The following is a 20724-nucleotide window of genomic DNA, read 5'->3' on the forward strand; positions in this document are numbered from 1 at the left end:
TAGGTATAGTATAGGGTATTGTATTGCTTACTCCATATTACTGGGCAGTACTGATGAAATTAATGTACGGTTTTGTTACTTATAGAGTCCTGGCCGAAAGTGTTGGCATGCTTGAAATTGCTCCAGATAATGAAGTACTTCTCACAAAAAATTATTAGAATTAAACATGTTTTGTTTGCAGATGTTTATTTCCTTTGTGTGCATTGGAACAACACAAAAAAACTCAAAAAAAGGCAAATTGGACATAGTTTCATACAAAACCCCAAAAATGTGCCCGATAAACTTGTTGGCACCCTCAACTTAACTCCTTTATGACCTATAGGTAGGTCATAGGTCGCCTCCCTGTTTCATGCGGAATTCGGCACTGAGCTTGCATGTTTTCTGGAACATGACAGCTGATTTCATCCTCTTCCCCGCATTCCTCTTGCACCTGTTCTCCCATGAACTTTGCAAATACCTATCACGGTTGAATAAAGGACTTCATTTTCACAGCATTAATCCAATCAGTAAATGGCGTAACGAGAAAAAAAATCAAAACATCAGAATTACATTTTTTTGGTCGCCGCAACATTGCAATAAAATGCAATAACAGGTGATCAAAACATTGTATCTACCCCAAAATAAAAAATGCCAGCTTGGCACGCAAAAAAATAAGCCCTCCCACAGTCCCAGTTTACAGAAAATGGAGGCACTACCGGTCTCGGAAAATTGAACCTTTTTTTTTCTTTCCACAAACTTTGGATTTTTCTTTCACCACTTACGATAAATAAAAAAGAGCCTATACATGTCTGGTCTCTTCAAACTCAATGACCTGGAGAAGCCTAATGAAAGGTCATTTTTAGCATTTAGTGAACAAAAAGCAAAGAACATTTGTGGAATTACACTTTTTTTTGCAATTTCACTGCACTTGGAATTTTTTTCCCATTTTCCAGTACACTATATAGTAAAATCATTGGTGTCATTCAAAAGTACTACGCTTCGCGCAATAAACAAGCCCTCACATGGCCATATTGATAGAAAAATAATACAAAGTTATGGCTCTGTGAAGAAGGGAAACAAACAACGAAAACGCAAAAATGGAAAATCCTAAGGTGATGAAGGGGTTAATATTTGGTTGCATCCCCTATGCAATAAATAACTGCAATCATTTGCTTCCTATAACCATCAACAAGCTACTTACACCTTTCAACTGGAATTTTGGATAATTCTTCATTTGCAAACTGCTCCAGGTCTCTCACATTTGAAGTGTGCCTTCTCCCAATAGCAATTTTAAGATGTCTCTGTAGGTGTTCGATGGAATTTAGATCCGGACTCATTGCTAGCCATGTCAGAACTGTTCCCCAGTGATTTGTTTCCATCCATTTTTGAGTGCTTCTTGAAGTATACTTGGGGTCATTGTCCTGCTGGAAATCCCATAACCTAGTGTGGTCAGCTTTCTTACCCTGGACAATACATTGCAGCCCAAAATCCTTTGGTAATCTTCAGATTTCAAGATGTCTTGCACACAGTCAAGGTACCCTGTGCCAGTGGCAGTAAAGCAACCCCAAAACATCTTTGAACCTCCACCACATTTGACTGTAGGTACTGTGTTCTTTTCTTTATAGGCCTCATTGTATTTTCAGTAGAATGATGTGCTTTACCAAATAAACTCTATCTTGGTCTCATCTGTCCATCAGACACTTTCCCAAAAGGATTTTGGTTTGCTCATGTACATTTTGGCGAACTGCAGTCTAGTCTTTTTTATGTCTCTGTGTCAGCAGTGGGATCCTCCAGGGTCTCCTCTCATAGCATTTCATTTCATTCAATCGTCAACGGATAGTTTGCACTGACACTGATCCTGAACCTTCAGGACAACTTGAGTTTCTTTGGAACTTGATTGGAGCTGCTTTTACACCAGCCAGACTACCCAGTGTTGCAACCTTTCATTGACTTTTCTCTGCCGTCCACGTCCAGATAGATTAGCTACAGTGCCATGGATTGCAAATGTCTTGATAATGTTGCACACCGTGGACAAAGGAATATCATATGTCCTTAGATAGACTTACAACCTTGAAATTGTTGATATTTTTCAACAATTTTGGTTCTCAAGTCCTCAGACAGTTCTATTTTTCTCTTTCTGTTCTCTATGCTTAGTGTGGCACCCACAGACACAGAATGCAAAGATTTAGTCAACTTCTCCCCTTTTTATCTGGTTTCAGGTGTGATTTTCATATTGTCCACATCTGTTATTTGCTACAGGTGAGATTGAACGAGCATCAAATGCTTTAAACAAAGTTGTTTATCCACAATTTTGGAAAGGTGCCAACAATTTTGTCAGGGCCATTTTTGGGGTTTTGTGTGAAATTATGTCCAATTTTTTTTTTCTCTTTTTTTGTGGTCTTCCAATACACCCAAAGGAAATAAACATGTACAGTGCCTACAAGTAGTATTCAACCCCCTGCAGATTTAGCAGGTTTACACATTTGGAATTAACTTGGCATTGTGACATTTGGACTGCAGATCAGCCTGGAAATGTGAAATGCACTGCAGCAAAAAATAATGTTATTTCTTTGTTTATTTTTTTTTTTTAAATTGTGAAAAGTCTTTTCAGAGGGTCATTTATTATTCAACCCCTCAACCCACCAGAATTCTGTTTGGTTCCCCTAAAGTATTAAGAAGTAGTTCAGGCACAAAGAACAATGAGCTTCACATGTTTGGATTAATTATCTCTTTTTCCAGCCTTTTCTGACTATTTAAGACCCTCCCCAAACTTGTGAACAGCACTCATGCATGGTCAACATGGGAAAGACAAAGGAGCATTCCAAGGCCATCAGAGACAAGATCATGGAGGGTCACAAGGCTGGCAAGGGGTACAAAATCCTTTCCAAGGAGTTGGGCCTACCTGTCTCCACTGTTGGGAGCATCATCCGGAAGTGGAAGGCTTATGGAACTGCTGTTAGCCTTCCACGGCCTGGACAGCCTTTGAAAGTTTCCTCCCGTGCCGAGGCCAGGCTTGTCCGAAGAGTCAAGGCTAACCCAAGGACAACAAGGAAGGAGCTCTGGGAAGATCTCATGGCAGTGGGGACATTGGTTTCAGTCAATACCATAAGTAACGTACTCCACCGCAATGGTCTCCGTTCCAGACGAGCCCGTAAGGTACCTTTACTTTCAAAGCATCATGTCAAGGCTCGTCTACAGTTTGCTCATGATCACTTGGAGGACTCTGAGACTGACTGGTTCAAGGTTCTCTGGTCTGATGAAACCAAGATCGAGATCTTTGGTGCCAACCACACACGTGACGTTTGGAGACTGGATGGCACTGCATACGACCCCAAGAATACCATCCCTACAGTCAAGCATGGTGGTGGCAGCATCATGCTGTGCGGCTGTTTCTCAGCCAAGGGGCCTGGTCATCTGGTCCGCATCCATGGAAAGATGGATAGCACGGCCTACCTGGAAATTTTGGCCAAGAACCTCCGCTCCTCCATCAAGGATCTTAAGATGGGTCGTCATTTCATCTTCCAACAAGACAACGACCCAAAGCACACAGCCAAGAAAACCAAGGCCTGGTTCAAGAGGCAAAAAATCAAGGTGTTGCAGTGGCCTAGTCAGTCTCCTGACCTTAATCCAATTGAAAACTTGTGGAAGGAGCTCACCCAAAGAACCTAGATAACTTGGAGAAGATCTGCATGGAGGAGTGGGCCAAGATAACTCCAGAGACCTGTGCCGGCCTGATCAGGTCTTTTAAAAGACGATTATTAGCTGTAATTGCAAACAAAGGTTATTCCACAAAATATTAAACCTAGGGGTTGAATAATTATTGACCCACACTTTTATGTTTAAAATTTATAAAAATTTAACTGAGCAACAAAACTTTTTGGTTTGTAAGATTTATGCATCTGTTAATAAATCCTGCTCTTGTTTGAAGTTTGAAGGCTCTAACTTATTTGCATCTTATTAAACCTGCTAAATCTGCAGGGAGTTGAATACTACTTTTTCACATTTTCTGGAACATTTTCAAGTGTGTCAACACTTTCTGCCATGACTGTATTACTTAGAAATATTGTTGGCATTATATGGGGTATTGTCACTTGTTCCATATTACTAGGCAGTAATTTTTCTATAATATGGAGCATAGCTACTAAATTTATATTAATTGGCAGTAGTTTTTGCATAATTGGGTTTTAATATTTATTGCATATTACTTTGCAGTGTAGTAATTTAGTAACTTCTGTAGTAATTGGATATAACTTGGTCTCCTGTAAAATGTCTTGTGCACACAGGTATGGTGCGGATCTTACCGACCAGAGTATGCCAGGCACTCGATAAAGACAGATGTACACAGTCCATTTAAGTACAGGTGAGTTATTTTCTTACTCTCACTGATTTTAAATTTGTTTGGTAAGTGCCCATGTATATCACAGCCATCTATTTTATTCCTCCATCCTACCATCTGTCTTTTGTTTCTTTTTCCTCTTTGTTTCCTTCTACTTAAGATTTTTGTATTGTTCTTTATTGTTGTCCCTTTTCTGGTGGTTTTTCTTTCAGTTCTCTCCTACCTTCTACTTTTTCGTCTTTCTCTTTTCTATTTTCCTTTCTTCTTCATATTAATTTGCCTCATTCTTTTCCTCTGCTTATACTTTTGCTTATTTTTCTTCTCCTTCTTTTACATTTTCTTCTTTATTTCCATATAGTCTTCTGATTTGTCTTCTCCATACAGTCTACTCTTTACCTTTTATCACCTGGTTTGCTTTTGTCTTGGGTATATCTTTTTATGTCTGCATTAAATATTATTCTACAGCTTATTATTCTTTTCCTTCAGATCCCTCTTCTTTTCTTTCATTACTTCTTCTACCCCTTAATTGTTGCTTTTTCTTAAATCTCTTTTTCCACTATTTATTTGTTTTCATCTTGCTTCTATTCCATCTCATCCACTTTTTCTTTGCCTTACTTACGCATTTTCTATTGTTTGTCTACTTCTATTCCCCTATTTACTATCCCTCTCTTTCTTCCCCATTTTCTGCTATTATCCCTGTTCAATGACTCTTTGTTTAGCATCTCTATATATACTTCTTCTTTCCCAACCTTTCCATTTTGTTCCTATTCACTATCCTCTGTTTTTTACATCTCGCCTTTTCTTTTTTACATTAGCGGAGTAGGCTTAAATAATGAACTTTTACTTCCATTACAATTACATTCCCTCTTGTTGGCTCTCATAGCAACATCTTTAGAAGTGAGTCGATAAAATGTTTTAATTAGAAAGATTTGCCCTAAAGGAGTTGTCATCTCTTTTTCCCTTTAAAACCATGCTTCGTATCATAAAAAATATTAAAAAACTTCACTCAAGTACCAATCTCTCACACTTCTCCATAGCTGTGCACTGGTCTCCTTGCTTCCTCATTCTGCAGGACAGATCATGACCTCTGCAACGAGACAGTAATCACTAACCAGACAGTAATCACTCTTGCAGCCAAGGCTGCAGTGGTCATGTGCCATTCCCACCAGAAGCGAAAGTGAGGAGACAACCAGGGGTCCTGAGAAGCACTACGGCGGTGTGAAGGGCAATTGATAGTGAGCACTGATGATCAAATCTGTCAAAATTCGAAAAAAAAAAAAAAAAAAAAATATATATATATATATATATATATATATATATATATATATATATATATACACAGTTAGGTCCATATATATTTGGACAGAGACAACTTTTTTCTAATTTTGGTTATAGACATTACCACAATGAATTTTAACCCCTTTCTGTCATTGGACGTACTATTCCGTCCATGTGGGGTGGGCCCTACTTCCCAAGGACGGAATAGTACGTCCAGCGCAATCGGCCATGCTCACGGGGGGAGCGCGGCCGATCGCGGCCGGGTGTCAGCTGCCTATCGCAGCTGACATCCGGCGCTATGTGCCAGGAGCGGTCACGGACCGCCCCCGGCACATTAACCCCCGGCACACTGCGATCAAACATGATCGCGGTGTGCTGGCGGTATAGGGAAGCTGTTATTATCCCAGTGGCAGAGGATCCGAAAACCAGACCAGCTAAGTACTAAACAATAGACCAGCTCTGGGAGGTGGTAACTGGACTGACCGCATACCTGATCCTAACCACACACAACTATAGGTAGCCGTGGAACGTTCCTAAAATCCTAGACGTCTCGTCACGGCCTGAGAAACTGACTACTCCTAGAGAGAAAGCAAGACCTTCCTTGCCTCAGGGAAATGACCCCAAAGATATAAAAAGCCCCCCACAGATAATAACGGTGAGTTAAGGGGAAAGTACAAACACAGAGATGAATCAGATTTAGCAAAGGAGGCCCGCTAATACTAGATAGCAGAAAATAGAAAGGGATCTATGCGGTCAGTAAAAAACCCTCTAAAAATCCACTCAGACAATGCGCAAGTCCCTCACACCAACTAACGGTGTGAGGGGAGCAAGTCTGAACCCCAGAGCTACCAGCAAGCAGAAAATCACATGTTAGCGAGCTGGATTAAACTCATCATACACAGAACACATATTGATAACTGATGAGTAAGAAACGGAAAAGCAAAACTTAGCTTGTCTTGGAAAGACTGAGACCAAACGCAGTCAGATGAAATCAGAATAGGTCTGAACACATTGACAGCAGGCAACAAGTGAAGTTGCAGCTGAGCTAAACAGAAAACCTCACTGGTGGTTAACGAGGCAGCTGATCCAGCCACAAACCTGCAGGAGAACAAACAAAACCACCAGAGGGAGCCCAAAGACAACACTCACACAGTACCAGTTGTGACCACAAGAGGGAGCCTGCTAACAGAGTTCACAACAGTACCCCCCCCCCTTGAGGAGGGGTCACCGAACCCTCATCAAAACCCCCAGGGCGATCAGGATGAGCTACATGGAAGGCACGAACCAGATTGGCCGCATGAACATCAGAGGCGACAACCCAGGAATTATCTTCCTGGCCATAGCCCTTCCACTTAACCAAATACTGAAGCCTCCATCTTGAAATACGAGTATCCAAGATCCTCTCCACCACGTATTCCAATTCTCCCTCAACCAGCACCGGGGCAGGAGGCTCAACCGAAGGAACCACAGGCACCACATACCTCCGCAACAATGACCTATGGAACACATTATGAATGGCAAACGATACTGGGAGGTCCAAACGAAATGACACAGGGTTAATAACTTCCAAAATCTTATAAGGACCGATGAACCGAGGCTTGAACTTAGGAGAAGAAACCTTCATCGGGACAAAACGAGAAGACAACCACACCAAATCCCCAATACAAAGTCGGGGACCCACACAGCGACGGCGGTTGGCAAAGCGTTGAGCCTTCTCTTGTGACAACTTCAAGTTGTCCACCACATGGTTCCAAATCCGCTGCAACCTATCCACCACAGAATCCACCCCAGGGTAGTCAGAAGACTCCACCTGACCCGAGGAAAAACGAGGATGAAAACCAGAATTACAAAAAAAAGGCGAAACCAAAGTAGCAGAACTAGCCCGATTGTTAAGGGCAAACTCGGCCAATGGCAAAAAGGTCACCCAATCATCCTGATCAGCAGAAACAAAACATCTCAAATAGGTCTCCAAGGTCTGATTAGTTCGCTCAGTTTGGCCATTCGTCTGAGGATGGAAGGCTGACGAGAAAGACAAATCAATGCCCATCTTAGCACAAAAGGTCCGCCAAAACCTGGACACAAACTGGGATCCTCTGTCAGACACAATGTTTTCAGGAATCCCATGCAAACGAACCACACTCTGAAAAAACAGCGGAACCAAATCAGAAGATGAAGGCAACTTAGGCAAGGGCACCAAATGGACCATTTTAGAGAAACGATCACAAACAACCCAGATGACATTCATTCTCTGAGAGACAGGAAGGTCCGAAATAAAATCCATGGAAATGTGAGTCCAAGGCCTCTTAGGAACAGGCAAGGGCAAAAGCAACCCACTGGCACGAGAACAGCAAGGCTTAGCCCGAGCACAAACCCCACAGGACTGCACAAAGGAAAGCACATCCCGCGACAAAGAAGGCCACCAAAAGGACCTGGCCACCAACTCTCTGGTACCAAAAATTCCAGGATGACCTGCCAACACTGAGGAATGAACCTCGGAGATAACTCTGCCGGTCCATCTATCTGGGACAAACAGTCTCCCCGGTGGGCACCGATCAGGTCTGTCTGCCTGAAACTCCTGCAGCACACGTCGCAAATCTGGGGAAAAAGCAGACACAATCACCCCTTCTCTAAGAATACCAGCCAGCTCAGAATCACCAGGGGAGTCAGGCACAAAACTCCTAGAAAGAGCATCAGCCTTCACATTCTTCGAACCAGGCAGGTACGAGACCACAAAGTTGAAGCGAGAGAAAAACAACGACCAACGAGCCTGTCTAGGATTCAGGCGCTTGGCAGACTCAAGATAAATCAGATTCTTGTGATCAGTCAAGACCACCACACGATGCTTAGCTCCCTCGAGCCAATGTCTCCATTCCTCAAATGCCCACTTCATTGCCAACAACTCCCGATTACCAACATCATAATTCCGCTCGGCAGGCGAAAACTTTCTTGAAAAGAAAGCACATGGCCTCATCACAGAGCCATCAGAGTTTCTCTGCGACAAAACAGCTCCTGCTCCAATCTCCGAAGCATCCACCTCGACCTGGAAGGGAAGAGAGACATCTGGCTGACACAAAACTGGAGCAGAAGAAAACCGGCGCTTCAGCTCCTGAAAGGCCTCCACAGCCGCAGGAGACCAATTAGCCACATCAGAACCCTTCTTGGTCAAATCCGTCAAAGGTTTAACAACACCAGAAAAATTGTCGATGATGCGACGGTAAAAATTAGCAAAACCCAAGAACTTCTGAAGACTCTTAACAGATGTAGGCTGAGTCCAGTCATGAATAGCCTTGACCTTATCTGGGTCCATCTCAATAGCAGAAGGAGAAAAAATGAAACCCAAAAAAGAAACCTTCTGGACTCCAAAAAGACATTTTGAGCCCTTCACAAATAAGGCATTAGCCCGCAGGACCTGAAATACCATCCTGACATGTTTCACATGGGACTCCCAATCATCAGAAAAAAACAAAATATCATCCAGATACACAATCATGAACTTATCCAGATATTCACGGAAGATGTCATGCATAAATGATTGAAACTCAGAAGGAGCATTAGAGAGTCCAAAAGGCATCACCAAGTACTCGAAATGGCCTTCAGGCGTATTAAATGCTGTTTTCCATTCATCGCCCTGCTTAATACGCACAAGGTTATACGCACCACGAAGATCTATCTTGGTGAACCAACTAGAACCCCTAATGCGGGCAAACAAATCAGACAACAAAGGCAAAGGATACTGAAATTTGACCGTGATTTTATTTAGAAGGCGATAATCAATACAAGGTCTCAGCGAACCATCCTTCTTAGCCACAAAAAAGAACCCCACACCAAGAGGAGAAGAGGACGGGCGAATTAATCCCTTCTCAAGAGACTCCTTTATATAACTCCGCATAGCAGCATGTTCAGGCACAGACAAATTAAAAAGTTGTCCCTTAGGGAACTTACTACCAGGAATCAAATTTATAGCACAATCACAATCCCTATGAGGAGGTAGGGAACTGAGTTTGGGCTCAACAAAGACATCCTGGTAGTCTGACAAAAACGCAGGGACTTCAGAAGGAGTGGAAGAAGCTATAGACACCAAAGGAGCATCATCATGAATACCCTGGCAACCCCAACTTAACAAAGACATTGCTTTCCAATCCAGTACTGGATTATGAGTCTGTAACCATGGCAGACCCAAAACTATGACATCATGCAAATTATGCAACACAAGAAAGCGAATTACCTCCTGATGCACAGGAGTCATGCACATGGTCACCTGAGTCCAGTACTGAGGTTTATTCTTGGCCAATGGTGTAGCATCAATTCCCCTCAGTGGAATAGGGAATTTTAATGGCTCCAAGACAAAACCACAGCGCTTGGCAAATGACAAATCCATTAGACTCAGGGCAGCACCCGAGTCCACAAAAGCCATAACCGGGTAGGAAGACAGGGAACAAATCAAGGTAACAGACAAAATGAACTTAGGCTGTAAAGTACCGATGGTGACAGATTTATCGATCTTTTTTGTGCGTTTAGATCATGCTGAGATAACATGAGTAGAGTCACCACAGTAAAAACACAACCCATTTTGACGTCTATAATTTTGCCGTTCATTTCTGGTCAGAATTCTATCACATTGCATAGATTCAGGTCTCTGCTCAGAAAACACTGCCAAATGGTGCGCTGGTTTGCGCTCCCGCAAACGCCGATCAATCTGAACGGCCAAAGTCATGGAATCATTCAGACTAACAGGCGTGGGGAACCCCACCATGACATCTTTAATGGCTTCAGAAAGACCTTTTCTGAAATTTGCAGCCAGAGCACACTCATTCCATTGAGTAAGCACCGACCACTTCCGAAATTTCTGACAATACACCTCTACTTCATCTTTACCCTGAGAGAGAGCCAACAAGGCCTTTTCTGCCTGGCTCTCAAGATTAGGTTCCTCATAGAGCATTCCAAGCGCCAGAAAAAACGCATCCACATTAAGCAATGCAGGATCTCCTGGCGTCAATGCGAAGGCCCAATCCTGAGGGTCGCCACGCAAGAAAGTAATAACAATTTTAACCTGCTGAGCGGAATCACCAGAGGAACAAGGTTTCAAAGAGAGAAACAACTTACAATTGTTCTTAAAATTCAGAAACTTAGATCTATCTCCAGAAAATAACTCAGGAATAGGTATTTTCGGCTCTGACATAGGACTGTGAACAACAAAATCCTGAATACTCTGTACCCTTGCAGCAAGATGATCAACACAAGAAGTCAAACTTTGAATATCCATGTCTGCAGCTGAATTCAAAGCCACACAAAGATTAAGGGGAGGAGAGAAGCTAGACAAGCTAGACACACTGCAGCAGAGGAGGAGAAAAAAAAAACTCCAGGCTTCTCTTTATCCCGCTTCTGTAATGCATTAACACTGGGCCTGCTGTACTGTTATGATCCCAGTGGCAGAGGATCCGAAAACCAGACCAGCTAAGTACTAAACAATAGACCAGCTCTGGGAGGTGGTAACTGGACTGACCGCATACCTGATCCTAACCACACACAACTATAGGTAGCCGTGGAACGTTCCTAAAATCCTAGACGTCTCGTCACGGCCTGAGAAACTGACTACTCCTAGAGAGAAAGCAAGACCTCCCTTGCCTCAGGGAAATGACCCCAAAGATATAAAAAGCCCCCCACAGATAATAACGGTGAGTTAAGGGGAAAGTACAAACACAGAGATGAATCAGATTTAGCAAAGGAGGCCCGCTAATACTAGATAGCAGAAAATAGAAAGGGATCTATGCGGTCAGTAAAAAACCCTCTAAAAATCCACTCAGACAATGTGCAAGTCCCTCACACCAACTAACGGTGTGAGGGGAGCAAGTCTGAACCCCAGAGCTACCAGCAAGCAGAAAATCACATGTTAGCGAGCTGGATTAAACTCATCATACACAGAACACATATTGATAACTGAAACTGTAAGAAACGGAAAAGCAAAACTTAGCTTGTCTTGGAAAGACTGAGACCAAACGTAGTCAGATGAAATCAGAATAGGTCTGAACTCATTGACAGCAGGCAACAAGTGAAGTTGCAGCTGAGCTAAATAGAAAACCTCACTGGTGGATAATGAGGCAGCTGATCCAGCCACAAACCCGCAGGAGAACAAACAAAACCACCAGAGGGAGCCCAAAGACAACACTCACACAGTACCAGTTGTGACCACAAGAGGGAGCCTGCTAACAGAGTTCACAACAGGAAGCATCGCGCAGGGAGGGGGCTCCCTGCAGGCTTCCCTGAGACTCCCGCAGCAACGCGATGTGATCGCGTTGCTCCGAGGGTCTCCTACCTCCTTCCTCGCTGCAGGTCCCGGATCCAAGCATCCGGGTCCTGCAGGGAGGGAGGTGGCTTACCGAGTGCCTGCTCAGAGCAGGAGCTTGGTAAGCCTGCAGTGCTCTAAGTCAGATCGGTGATCTGACAGAGTGCTGTGCAAACTGTCAGATCACCAATCTGTGATGTCCCCCCCTGGGACAAAGTAAAAAAGTTTAAAAAAAAATTTTCAGATGTGTAAAAAAAAAAAATAAAAAAAAAATTCCTAAATAAAGAAAAAAAAAAAATTATTCCCATAAATACATTTCTTTATCTAAATAAAAAAAAAACAATCAATAAAAGTACACATATTTAGTATCGCTGCGTCCGTAACGACCCAACCTATAAAACTGTCCCACTAGTTAACCCTTTCAGTAAACACCGTAAGAAAAAAAACGAGGCAAAAAACAACGCTTTATTATCATACCGCCGAATAAAAAGTGGAATAAAACGCGATCAAAAAGACAGATATAAATAACCATGGTACCGCTGAAAGCGTCATTTTGTCCCGCAAAAAAACAGCCGCAATACAGCATCATCAGCAAAAAAATAAAAAAGTTATCGTCCTCAGAATAAAGCGATGCCAAAATAATTATTTTTTCTATAAAATAGTTTTTATCGTATAAAAGCACCAAAACATAAAAAAATTATATAAATGAGGTATCGCTGTAATAGTACTGACCCGAAGAATAAAACTGCTTTATCAATTTTACCAAACGTGGAACGGTATAAACGCCTCCCCCAAAAGAAATTCATGAATAGCTGGTTTTTGGTCATTCTGCCTCACAAAAATCGGAATAAAAAGCGATCAAAAAATGTCACGTGCCTGAAAATGTTACTAATAAAAACGTCAACTCGTCCCGCAAAAAACAAGACCTCACATGACTCTGTGGTCTCAAATATGGAAAAATTATAGCTCTAAAAATGTGGTAACACAAAAAATATTTTTTGCAATAAAAAGCGTCTTTCAGTGTGTGACGGCTGCCAATCATAAAAATGCGCTAAAAAACCCGCTATAAAAGTAAATCAAACCCCCCTTCATCACCCCCTTAGTTAGGGAAAAATTAAAAAAAGTATTTATTTCCATTTTCCCATTAGGGCTAGGGTTAGGGCTAGGGTTAGGGCTAGGGTTAGGGTTAGGGCTAGGGTTAGGGCTAGGGTTAGGGTTAGGGTTGGGGCTAGGGTTAGGATTAGGGTTAGGGCTAGGGTTAGGGCTAGGGTTAGGGTTAGGGCTAGGGCTAGGGTTAGGGTTAGGGCTAGGGTTAGGGTTGAGGCTAGGGTTAGGATTAGGGTTAGGGTTAGGGCTAGGGTTAGGGCTAGGGTTAGGGTTAGGGCTAGGGCTATGGTTAGGGCTAGGGCTACAGTTAGGGCTAGGGTTAGGGTTAGGGCTAGGGTTAGGGTTGGGGCTAGTGTTAGGATTAGGGTTAGGGCTAGGGTTAGGGCTAGGGTTAGGGTTAGAGCTAGGGCTAGGGTTAGGGCTAGGGTTAGGGTTAGGGCTACAGTTAGGGTTGGGGCTAAAGTTAGGGTTGGGGCTAAAGTTAGGGTTAGGGTTTGGATTACAGTTACGGTTGGGAATAGGGTTGGGATTAGGGTTAGGGGTGTGTCTGGGTTAGAGGTGTGGTTAGGGTTACCGTTGGGATTAGGGTGTTTGCATTAGGGTTTCAGTTATAATTGGGGGGTTTCCACTGTTTAGGCACATCAGGGGCTCTCCAAACACGACATGGCGTCCGATCTCAATTCCAGCCAATTCTGCGTTGAAAAAGTAAAACAGTGCTCCTTCCCTTCCGAGCTCTCCCGTGTGCCCACACAGGGGTTTACCCCAACATATGGGGTATCAGCGTACTCAGGAAAAATTGGACAACAACATTTTGGGTCCAAGTTCTCTTGATACCCTTGGAAAAATACAAAACTGGGGGCTAAAAAATATTTTTTGTGGAAAAAATTTTTTTTATTTGCACGGCTCTGCGTTATAAACTGTGGTGAAACACTTGGGGGTTCAAAGCTCTCACAACACATCTAGATGAGTTCCTTAGGGGGTCTACTTTCCAAAATGGTGTCACTTGTGGTGGGTTTCTACTGTTTAGGTACATTAGGGGCTCTGCAAATGCAATGTGATGACTGCAGACCATTCCATCTAAGGCTGCGTGTCCACGTTCAGGATGGCCGGCGGTGCGATGATGCCGGATGTGTTAACTGTACATCGCCCCCCTCCCATAGGGCCCTGTGTTATGCCTTGCGGGGACACTGCGTCCCCGCAAGGTGTACGGACATGCTGCGATCTGAAAAGATGCGCAGCATGTCCGGAGTCGCAGGCCCGCCGCGTGCGGGTTTCCACGCATAGTGGACACGGGATTTCAAAAAATCGCCTCCACTATGCTGGAACATCTGGACGCTGTGTGTTTGATGCTGCAGCTCTGCGCAGCGTCAAACAACCAGCGTTTACTGACCGTGGACACACACCCTAAGTCTGCATTCCAAATGGCGCTCCTTCCCTTCCGAGCCCTCCCTTGTGCCCAAACGGTGGTTCCCCCCCACATATGGGGTATCAGCGCACTCAGGACAAATTGGTCAACAACTTTGGGGCTCCAATTTCTCCTGTTACCCTCGGAAAAATACAAAACTGGGGGCTAAAAAATAATTTTTGTGGGAAAAAAATTTTTGTTTTATTTTTACGGCTCTGCATTATAAACTTCTGTGAAGCCCTTGGTGGGTCAAAGTGCTCACCACACATCTAGATAAGTTCCTTAGGGGGTATACTTTCCAAAATGGTGTCACTTGTGGGGGGTTTCAATGTTTAGGCACATCAGTGGCTCTCCAAACGCAACATGGCGTCCCATCTCAATTCCTGTCAATTTTGCATTGAAAAGTCAAACGGCGCTCATTCCCTTCCAAGCTCTCCCATGCGCCAAAAAAGTAGTTTACCCCCACATTTGGGGTATCAGCGTACTCAGGACAAATTGTACAACAACTTTTGGGGTCCAATTTCTTCTCTTACCCTTGGAAAATTAAAAAATTGGGGGCGAAAAGATATTTTTTGTGAAAAAAAAATATTTTTATTTTTACGGTTCTGCATTATAAACTTCTGTGAAGCACTTGGTGGGTCAAAGTGCTCACCACACCTCTAGATAAGTTCCTTAGGGGGTCTACTTTCCAAAATGGTGTCACTTGTGGGGGGTTTCAATGTTAAGGCACATCAGTGGCTCTCCAAACGCAACATGGCGTCCCATCTCCATTCCTGTCAATTTTGCATTGAAAAGTCAAACGGCGCTCCTTCCCTTCCGAGTTCTGCCATGCACCCAAACAGTGGTTTACCCCCACATATGGGGTATCGGCGTACTCAGGACAAATTGTACAACAAAGTTTGTGGTCCATTTTCTCCTGTTACCCTTAGTAAAATAAAACAAATTGGAGCTGAAATAAATTTTTTGTGAAAAAAAGTTAAATGTTCATTTTTATTTAAACATTCCAAAAATTCCTGTGAAACACCTGAAGGGTTAATAAACTTCTTGAATGTGGTTTTTAGCACCTTGAGGGGTGCAGTTTTTAGAATGGTGTCACACTTGGGTATTTTCTATCATGTAGACCCCTGAAAATGAATTCAAATGAGATGTGGTCCCTAAAAAAAATGGTGTTGTAAAAAACAGAAATTGCTGGTCAACTTTTAACCCTTATAACTCCCTAACAAAAAAAATTTTGGTTCCAACATTGTGCTGATGTAAAGTAGACATGTGGGAAATGTTACTATTAAGTATTTTGTGTGACATATCTCTGTGATTTAATTGCATAAAAATTCAAAGTTGGAAAATTGCAAAATTTTCAAAATTTTCGCCCAATTTCCGTTTTTTTCACAAATAAATGCAGGTAATATCAAAGAAATTTTACCACTATCATGAAGTACAATATGTCGCGAGAAAACAGTGTCAGAATCACTGGGATCCGTTGAAGCGTTCCAGAGTTATAACCTCATAAATGGACAGTGGTCAGAATTGTAAAAATTGGCCCGGTCCATAATGTGCAAACCACCCTTGGGGGTAAAGGGGTTAAACAAAACAATTCAGATGCAGTTGAAGTTCAGACTTTCAGCTTTCATTTGAGGGTATCCACATTAAAATTGGATGAAGGGTTTAGGAGTTTCAGCTCCTTAACATGTGTCACCCTGTTTTTAAAGGGACCAAAAGTAATTGGACAGATTCAATAATTTTAAATAAAATGTTAATTTTTAGTACTTGGTTGAAAACCCTTTGTTGGCAATGACTGCCTGAAGTCTTGAACTCATGGACATCAGCAGATGCTGTGTTTCCTCCTTTTTGATGCTCTGCCAGGCCTTCACTGCGGTGGTTTTCAGTTGCTGTTTGTTTGTGGGCCTTTCTGTCTGAAGTTAAGTCTTAGTGAAATGCATGCTCAATTGGGTTGAGATCAGGTGACTGACTTGGCCATTCAAGAATATTTCACTTCTTTGCTTTAATAAACTCCTGGGTTGCTTTGGCTTTATGTTTTGGGTCATTGTCCATCTGTAGTATGAAACAATGACCAATCAGTTTTGCTGCATTTGGCTGGATCTGAGCACACAGTATGTCTCTGAATACCTCAGAATTCATTCGGCTGCTTCTGTCCTGTGTCACATCATCAATAAACACTAGTGACCCAGTGCCACTGGCAGCCATGCATCCCCAAGCCACTACAGTGCCTCCGCCGTGTTTTACAGATGATGTGGTATGCTTTTTATCATGAGCTGTACCACTCCTTCACCATAATTTTCTCTTTCCATCATTCTGGTAGAGGTTGATCTTGGTTTAATCTGTCCAAAGAATGTTCTTCCAGAACTGTGCTGGCTTTTTTAGATGTTTTTTAGCAAAGTCCAGTCTAGCCTTTTTATTCTTGATGCTTATGAGTGGCTTGCACCATGCAGTGAACCCTCTGTATTTACTTTCATGCAGTCTTCTCTTTATGGTAGATTTGGATATCGATACGCCTACCTCCTGGAGAGTGTTGTTCACTTGGTTGGCTGTTGTGAAGGGGTTTCTCTTCACCATGGAGATTATTCTGCAATCACCCACCACTGTTGTCTTCCGTGGGCACCCAGGTCTTTTTGCATTGATGAGTTCACCAGTGCTTTCTTTCTTTCTCAGGATGTACCAAACTGTAGATTTTGCCACTCCTAATATTGTAACAATTTCTTGGATGGGTTTTTTCTGTTTTCCCAGCTTAAGGATGGCTTGTTTCACCTGCATGGAGAGCTCCTTTAACTGCATGTTTACTCCATAGCAAATCCTTCCAAATTCAAGCTCCACACCTCAAATTAACTGCCAGGCCTTTTATCTGCTTAATTGAGAATGACATAATGAAGGGATTGCCCACGCCTGTCCATGAAATAGCCTTGGAGTCAATTGTCCAATTACTTTTGGTCCCTTTAAAAACAGGGTGGCACATGTTAAGGAGCTGAATCTCCTAAACCCTTCATCCAATTTTAATGTGGATACCCTCAAATGAAAGCTGAAAGTCTGAACTTCAACTGCATCTGAATTGTTTTGTTTAAAATTCATTGTGGTAATGTCTATAACCAAAATTTGAAAAATGTTGTCTCTGTCTAAATATATATGGACCTAACCTATATAAATACAAATCATGTGAACTTGTCATGGAAATTAGATTTGCTTCAAGGTTATTCAATGTGCATCGATTTTCCTGACTATGTTCTGTTGGCTCTTCAGAACACAGAATGTAAAAATAAAATAATATTAGTGCTCACCTTACTACTCAGCTGTCCTACCACTCCTGCAGATCACCTTATGGTCCATCCCCTGTCTTCTTTTTGCCTTTCTCCATTGCATGTATGCTATTCGGCCTGTTTTACTCTATGCCAGGGCTTCCGACACTGATAGGCCACTGAGCACTGTGCCATCGAGGTGCACGTTAAACATCACTATGTGCGTCTCCCATTGCTCTGACTACATCAAGACGTTACAACTAGTAATGAGCGAGTATACTCGTTGCTCGGGTGGTCTCTGAGTATTTATGACTGCTCGGAGATTTAGTTTTCCTTGCCGCAGCTGGATGATTTACGGCTACTAGCCACCCTGAGTACATGTGGGGGGTTGCCTAGTTGCAACGCAATACAAATCATGCAGCTGCGACAAGGAAAACTAAATCTCCGAGCAGTCATAAATACTCGGAGACTACCTGAGCATGCTCTGGAAAACCTGAGCAACGAGTATACTCGCTCATCACTAGTTACAACGTGTCTCTTGATGGCAAGGAGTTCAGTGAAGTCAGTGGTCTAGTCAGTGGCAGAAACACCAGCAAAGAGTGAAGCAGGTTGTAGATTATGAATGTGATGAGGAAAGGAAAAAAAAGAGGAGATGCAGAAGACCAGACAGTTGGCTGAAAGGGTAGCAGAACAGGTGAGGTATTTTTTTTTAACCTGTTGCTCGGCACTTTGCACTTTCCATATTTTGCAAAATAGGAATTTTTGTAACCTTTTAAGAGAAATCAATGGCATATGTAGTATGTAGTAGTGAGCACAGTTGCTGGTCTTTTTTTTTTTTTCATTTTTAGACTACGACTCTTAACCATTCACATTTGTAAATTATGTTCTCATTTCAGGGTGATGGGATCCTTACAAAACTTTGAAGCTTTCTCTGAAGAATTTAACTGCAAGAAAGGCACCACAATGCACCCTGTAGAAAGATGCCGAGTTTGGTAGTCTCAAGTTTTGATCTTCGAAAATCAACCTAAAAATGTCTACTTGGCTGGCTTATACATTTTGCCAATGATGTGCCTGGTATTTCCCTCTGATTAGGTCAGAGCCATGGTGTGTGTAGCAAGTCAGGGACAAGGAAGGCAGCAGGCATACTGGTTTAGGGTTTCTATAACACTATCGCAAGTGTAGAGTTTTATGCCATATGTCGCATGGAGAAAGTTATGATAGAAAAGACTGTTTTAATGGCTTGACTGTTATAAAAAAAAAATCTGCTGTCAGGTTTCAAAGACTAGTTCCCAGAAGATGTATTTTTTTCTCAAGTTATCTTGGCTTTTGATATTATGTTGTATGTCTGTGCTGCTCTCATTTCACATTTTCAAAGACATTTAATACAAAACGTTCATGGGAAAATTACAAAGGAATTTATCAAATCCTCATGTATGGTTGGCCACTAAAAGAGGACACATACTTTAAAAGTTACTTCCTAACTTTGTTATCATCCCTTCCTGTGGCCCATAGGTGGCGTGTTTTATTCTACCACTGCATAGCAGTTTTTAAAAAGAATAATCATAAATATTACTATTTTTTTATTAGATGCAACAATATATTATGCAGAACCCAATTTTAAAGTTTTTTGGAAAGGTCTGCACTTGACACGCCACTGTATAACAGCTTTGCCTGAAATGTTTCTTTAGTCCAATTAATCGGAACGAGAACTGAAAAATGGAGTTTCCCTTGTTCTAATGCTAAACCTTCAGCGTTGACTCATGGTATACTTTTGTTGTTCAGGCACCTGGAGCACAGTAATGTTATCACCAGACATTTTTGCCCCTCCAAACTATTCGGTAGTGCTCCCAAATAATACAGAAATGCCAATTTTCACTGCAAATTACGATTTAACCCCAGTTATTGCAGAATATTAAGGGGTGTTGGCAAGTATGTTCAATGCAGATTGTGCTTAATGAAGTCAATGAACACATAGATGAGATGATATAAATATATATATATAAAGACTTAATAATGGCATCTGTTATTGAAAAATCTACGCAAAGCTCATTATTTTTTTACAGAAACTATTGAAATTTCAGAACTTGTCATTTACACACATCAGATGGTTGCTTGAAAGTGATTCGTTTTAGAGAACTATATATACAAAGGCTATGTAATTTTGTTAAAGAAAAATAAAAGTATATATAAAGATATATAAATTTAAATCTACATAATTGTGCTACGTGTCGTCTCAGGCTTTCTGTAGAAGAGAAATAATTATATTGCAATGTATGTTCTTTTCAGATTGCTATGATGTCATGTTTCGATGGTATATGGTGTCATTATTGTGTGTCGATAATTATTTTTGATTAAAATGACATGTTAATGGCATTCATGGCCTGTCTTATTGTCAGTTTGCTTGTGGCTGTGGCCAGTACAAAATAGAAATTGTTGCTGTGGAATAACTATAAAAAGGCTGCACAAATTTTTAAACGCCCTCAATTTAATTGTTTCTTCTTTCATTCTGAAAGTTAAAAGGCGTGGAAAGAAAAAGACCTGTCACCCAGTCAAAAGTTTTCAGTTTTGGATCTTATTTTATTCCTGCTACATCCTTGTGTGGTTTGTTTTTTTCGTTTTTTTTTTAAATAAATCTGCGATACGATTCCTGAGATATGGCCCTTTTTATTTATTACTAGTTCATATGTTTTTTTCTAAAAAGGTGTGGCTCACATGATCCTCTGGGGAATGTCTTTGCCCTAAGAGAAAATGTATGTAGTGTGTAGATGATGTGCAGTGTGACCTGCCATAATTAATGTGATGCTTAGAGTGATTTGCTGTAGATGCTGTGTCATGTGACATGAAGTAGAATTTGTGCTATGTCGTGTGACATAAAAGTAGAATGTCTTCTTTTGCAAGTCACACTATGCAGCACATCACCTGTGTAGTGTGACCTGCGATAGAATACAGGCTATTTGGTATAATCTGCTTTACATAATGTGCTGAACAGAGAAAGCTGCAGTAGATGATGTACTGTATAGTGAAAGCTGCAGTATATGATGTGCTGTGTAGTGACAGCTGCAATAGATGATGTGCAGTGTAGTGAGAGCCA

General features: G+C 41.9%; 1 protein-coding gene across 2 annotated transcripts in view; it reads left to right on the forward strand.

Moving 5' to 3' along the window:
• Positions 1-20005, forward strand: part of MMEL1 (membrane metalloendopeptidase like 1) — a 592089-nt gene extending 572084 nt beyond the window's left edge. For both annotated transcript variants that reach the window (XM_077250438.1, XM_077250437.1), the window contains exons 22-23: positions 4263-4339; positions 18530-20005. In XM_077250438.1, the coding sequence (XP_077106553.1) occupies positions 4263-4339; positions 18530-18629 (177 nt within the window). In that variant the 3' untranslated portion in view covers positions 18630-20005. The remainder of the gene's footprint in view (positions 1-4262; positions 4340-18529) is intronic.
• The last annotated feature ends 719 nt before the right edge of the window (positions 20006-20724 follow it).

Source organism: Ranitomeya variabilis, chromosome 4 (assembly GCF_051348905.1).
Source record: "Ranitomeya variabilis isolate aRanVar5 chromosome 4, aRanVar5.hap1, whole genome shotgun sequence".
NCBI lineage: Eukaryota > Metazoa > Chordata > Amphibia > Anura > Dendrobatidae > Ranitomeya > Ranitomeya variabilis.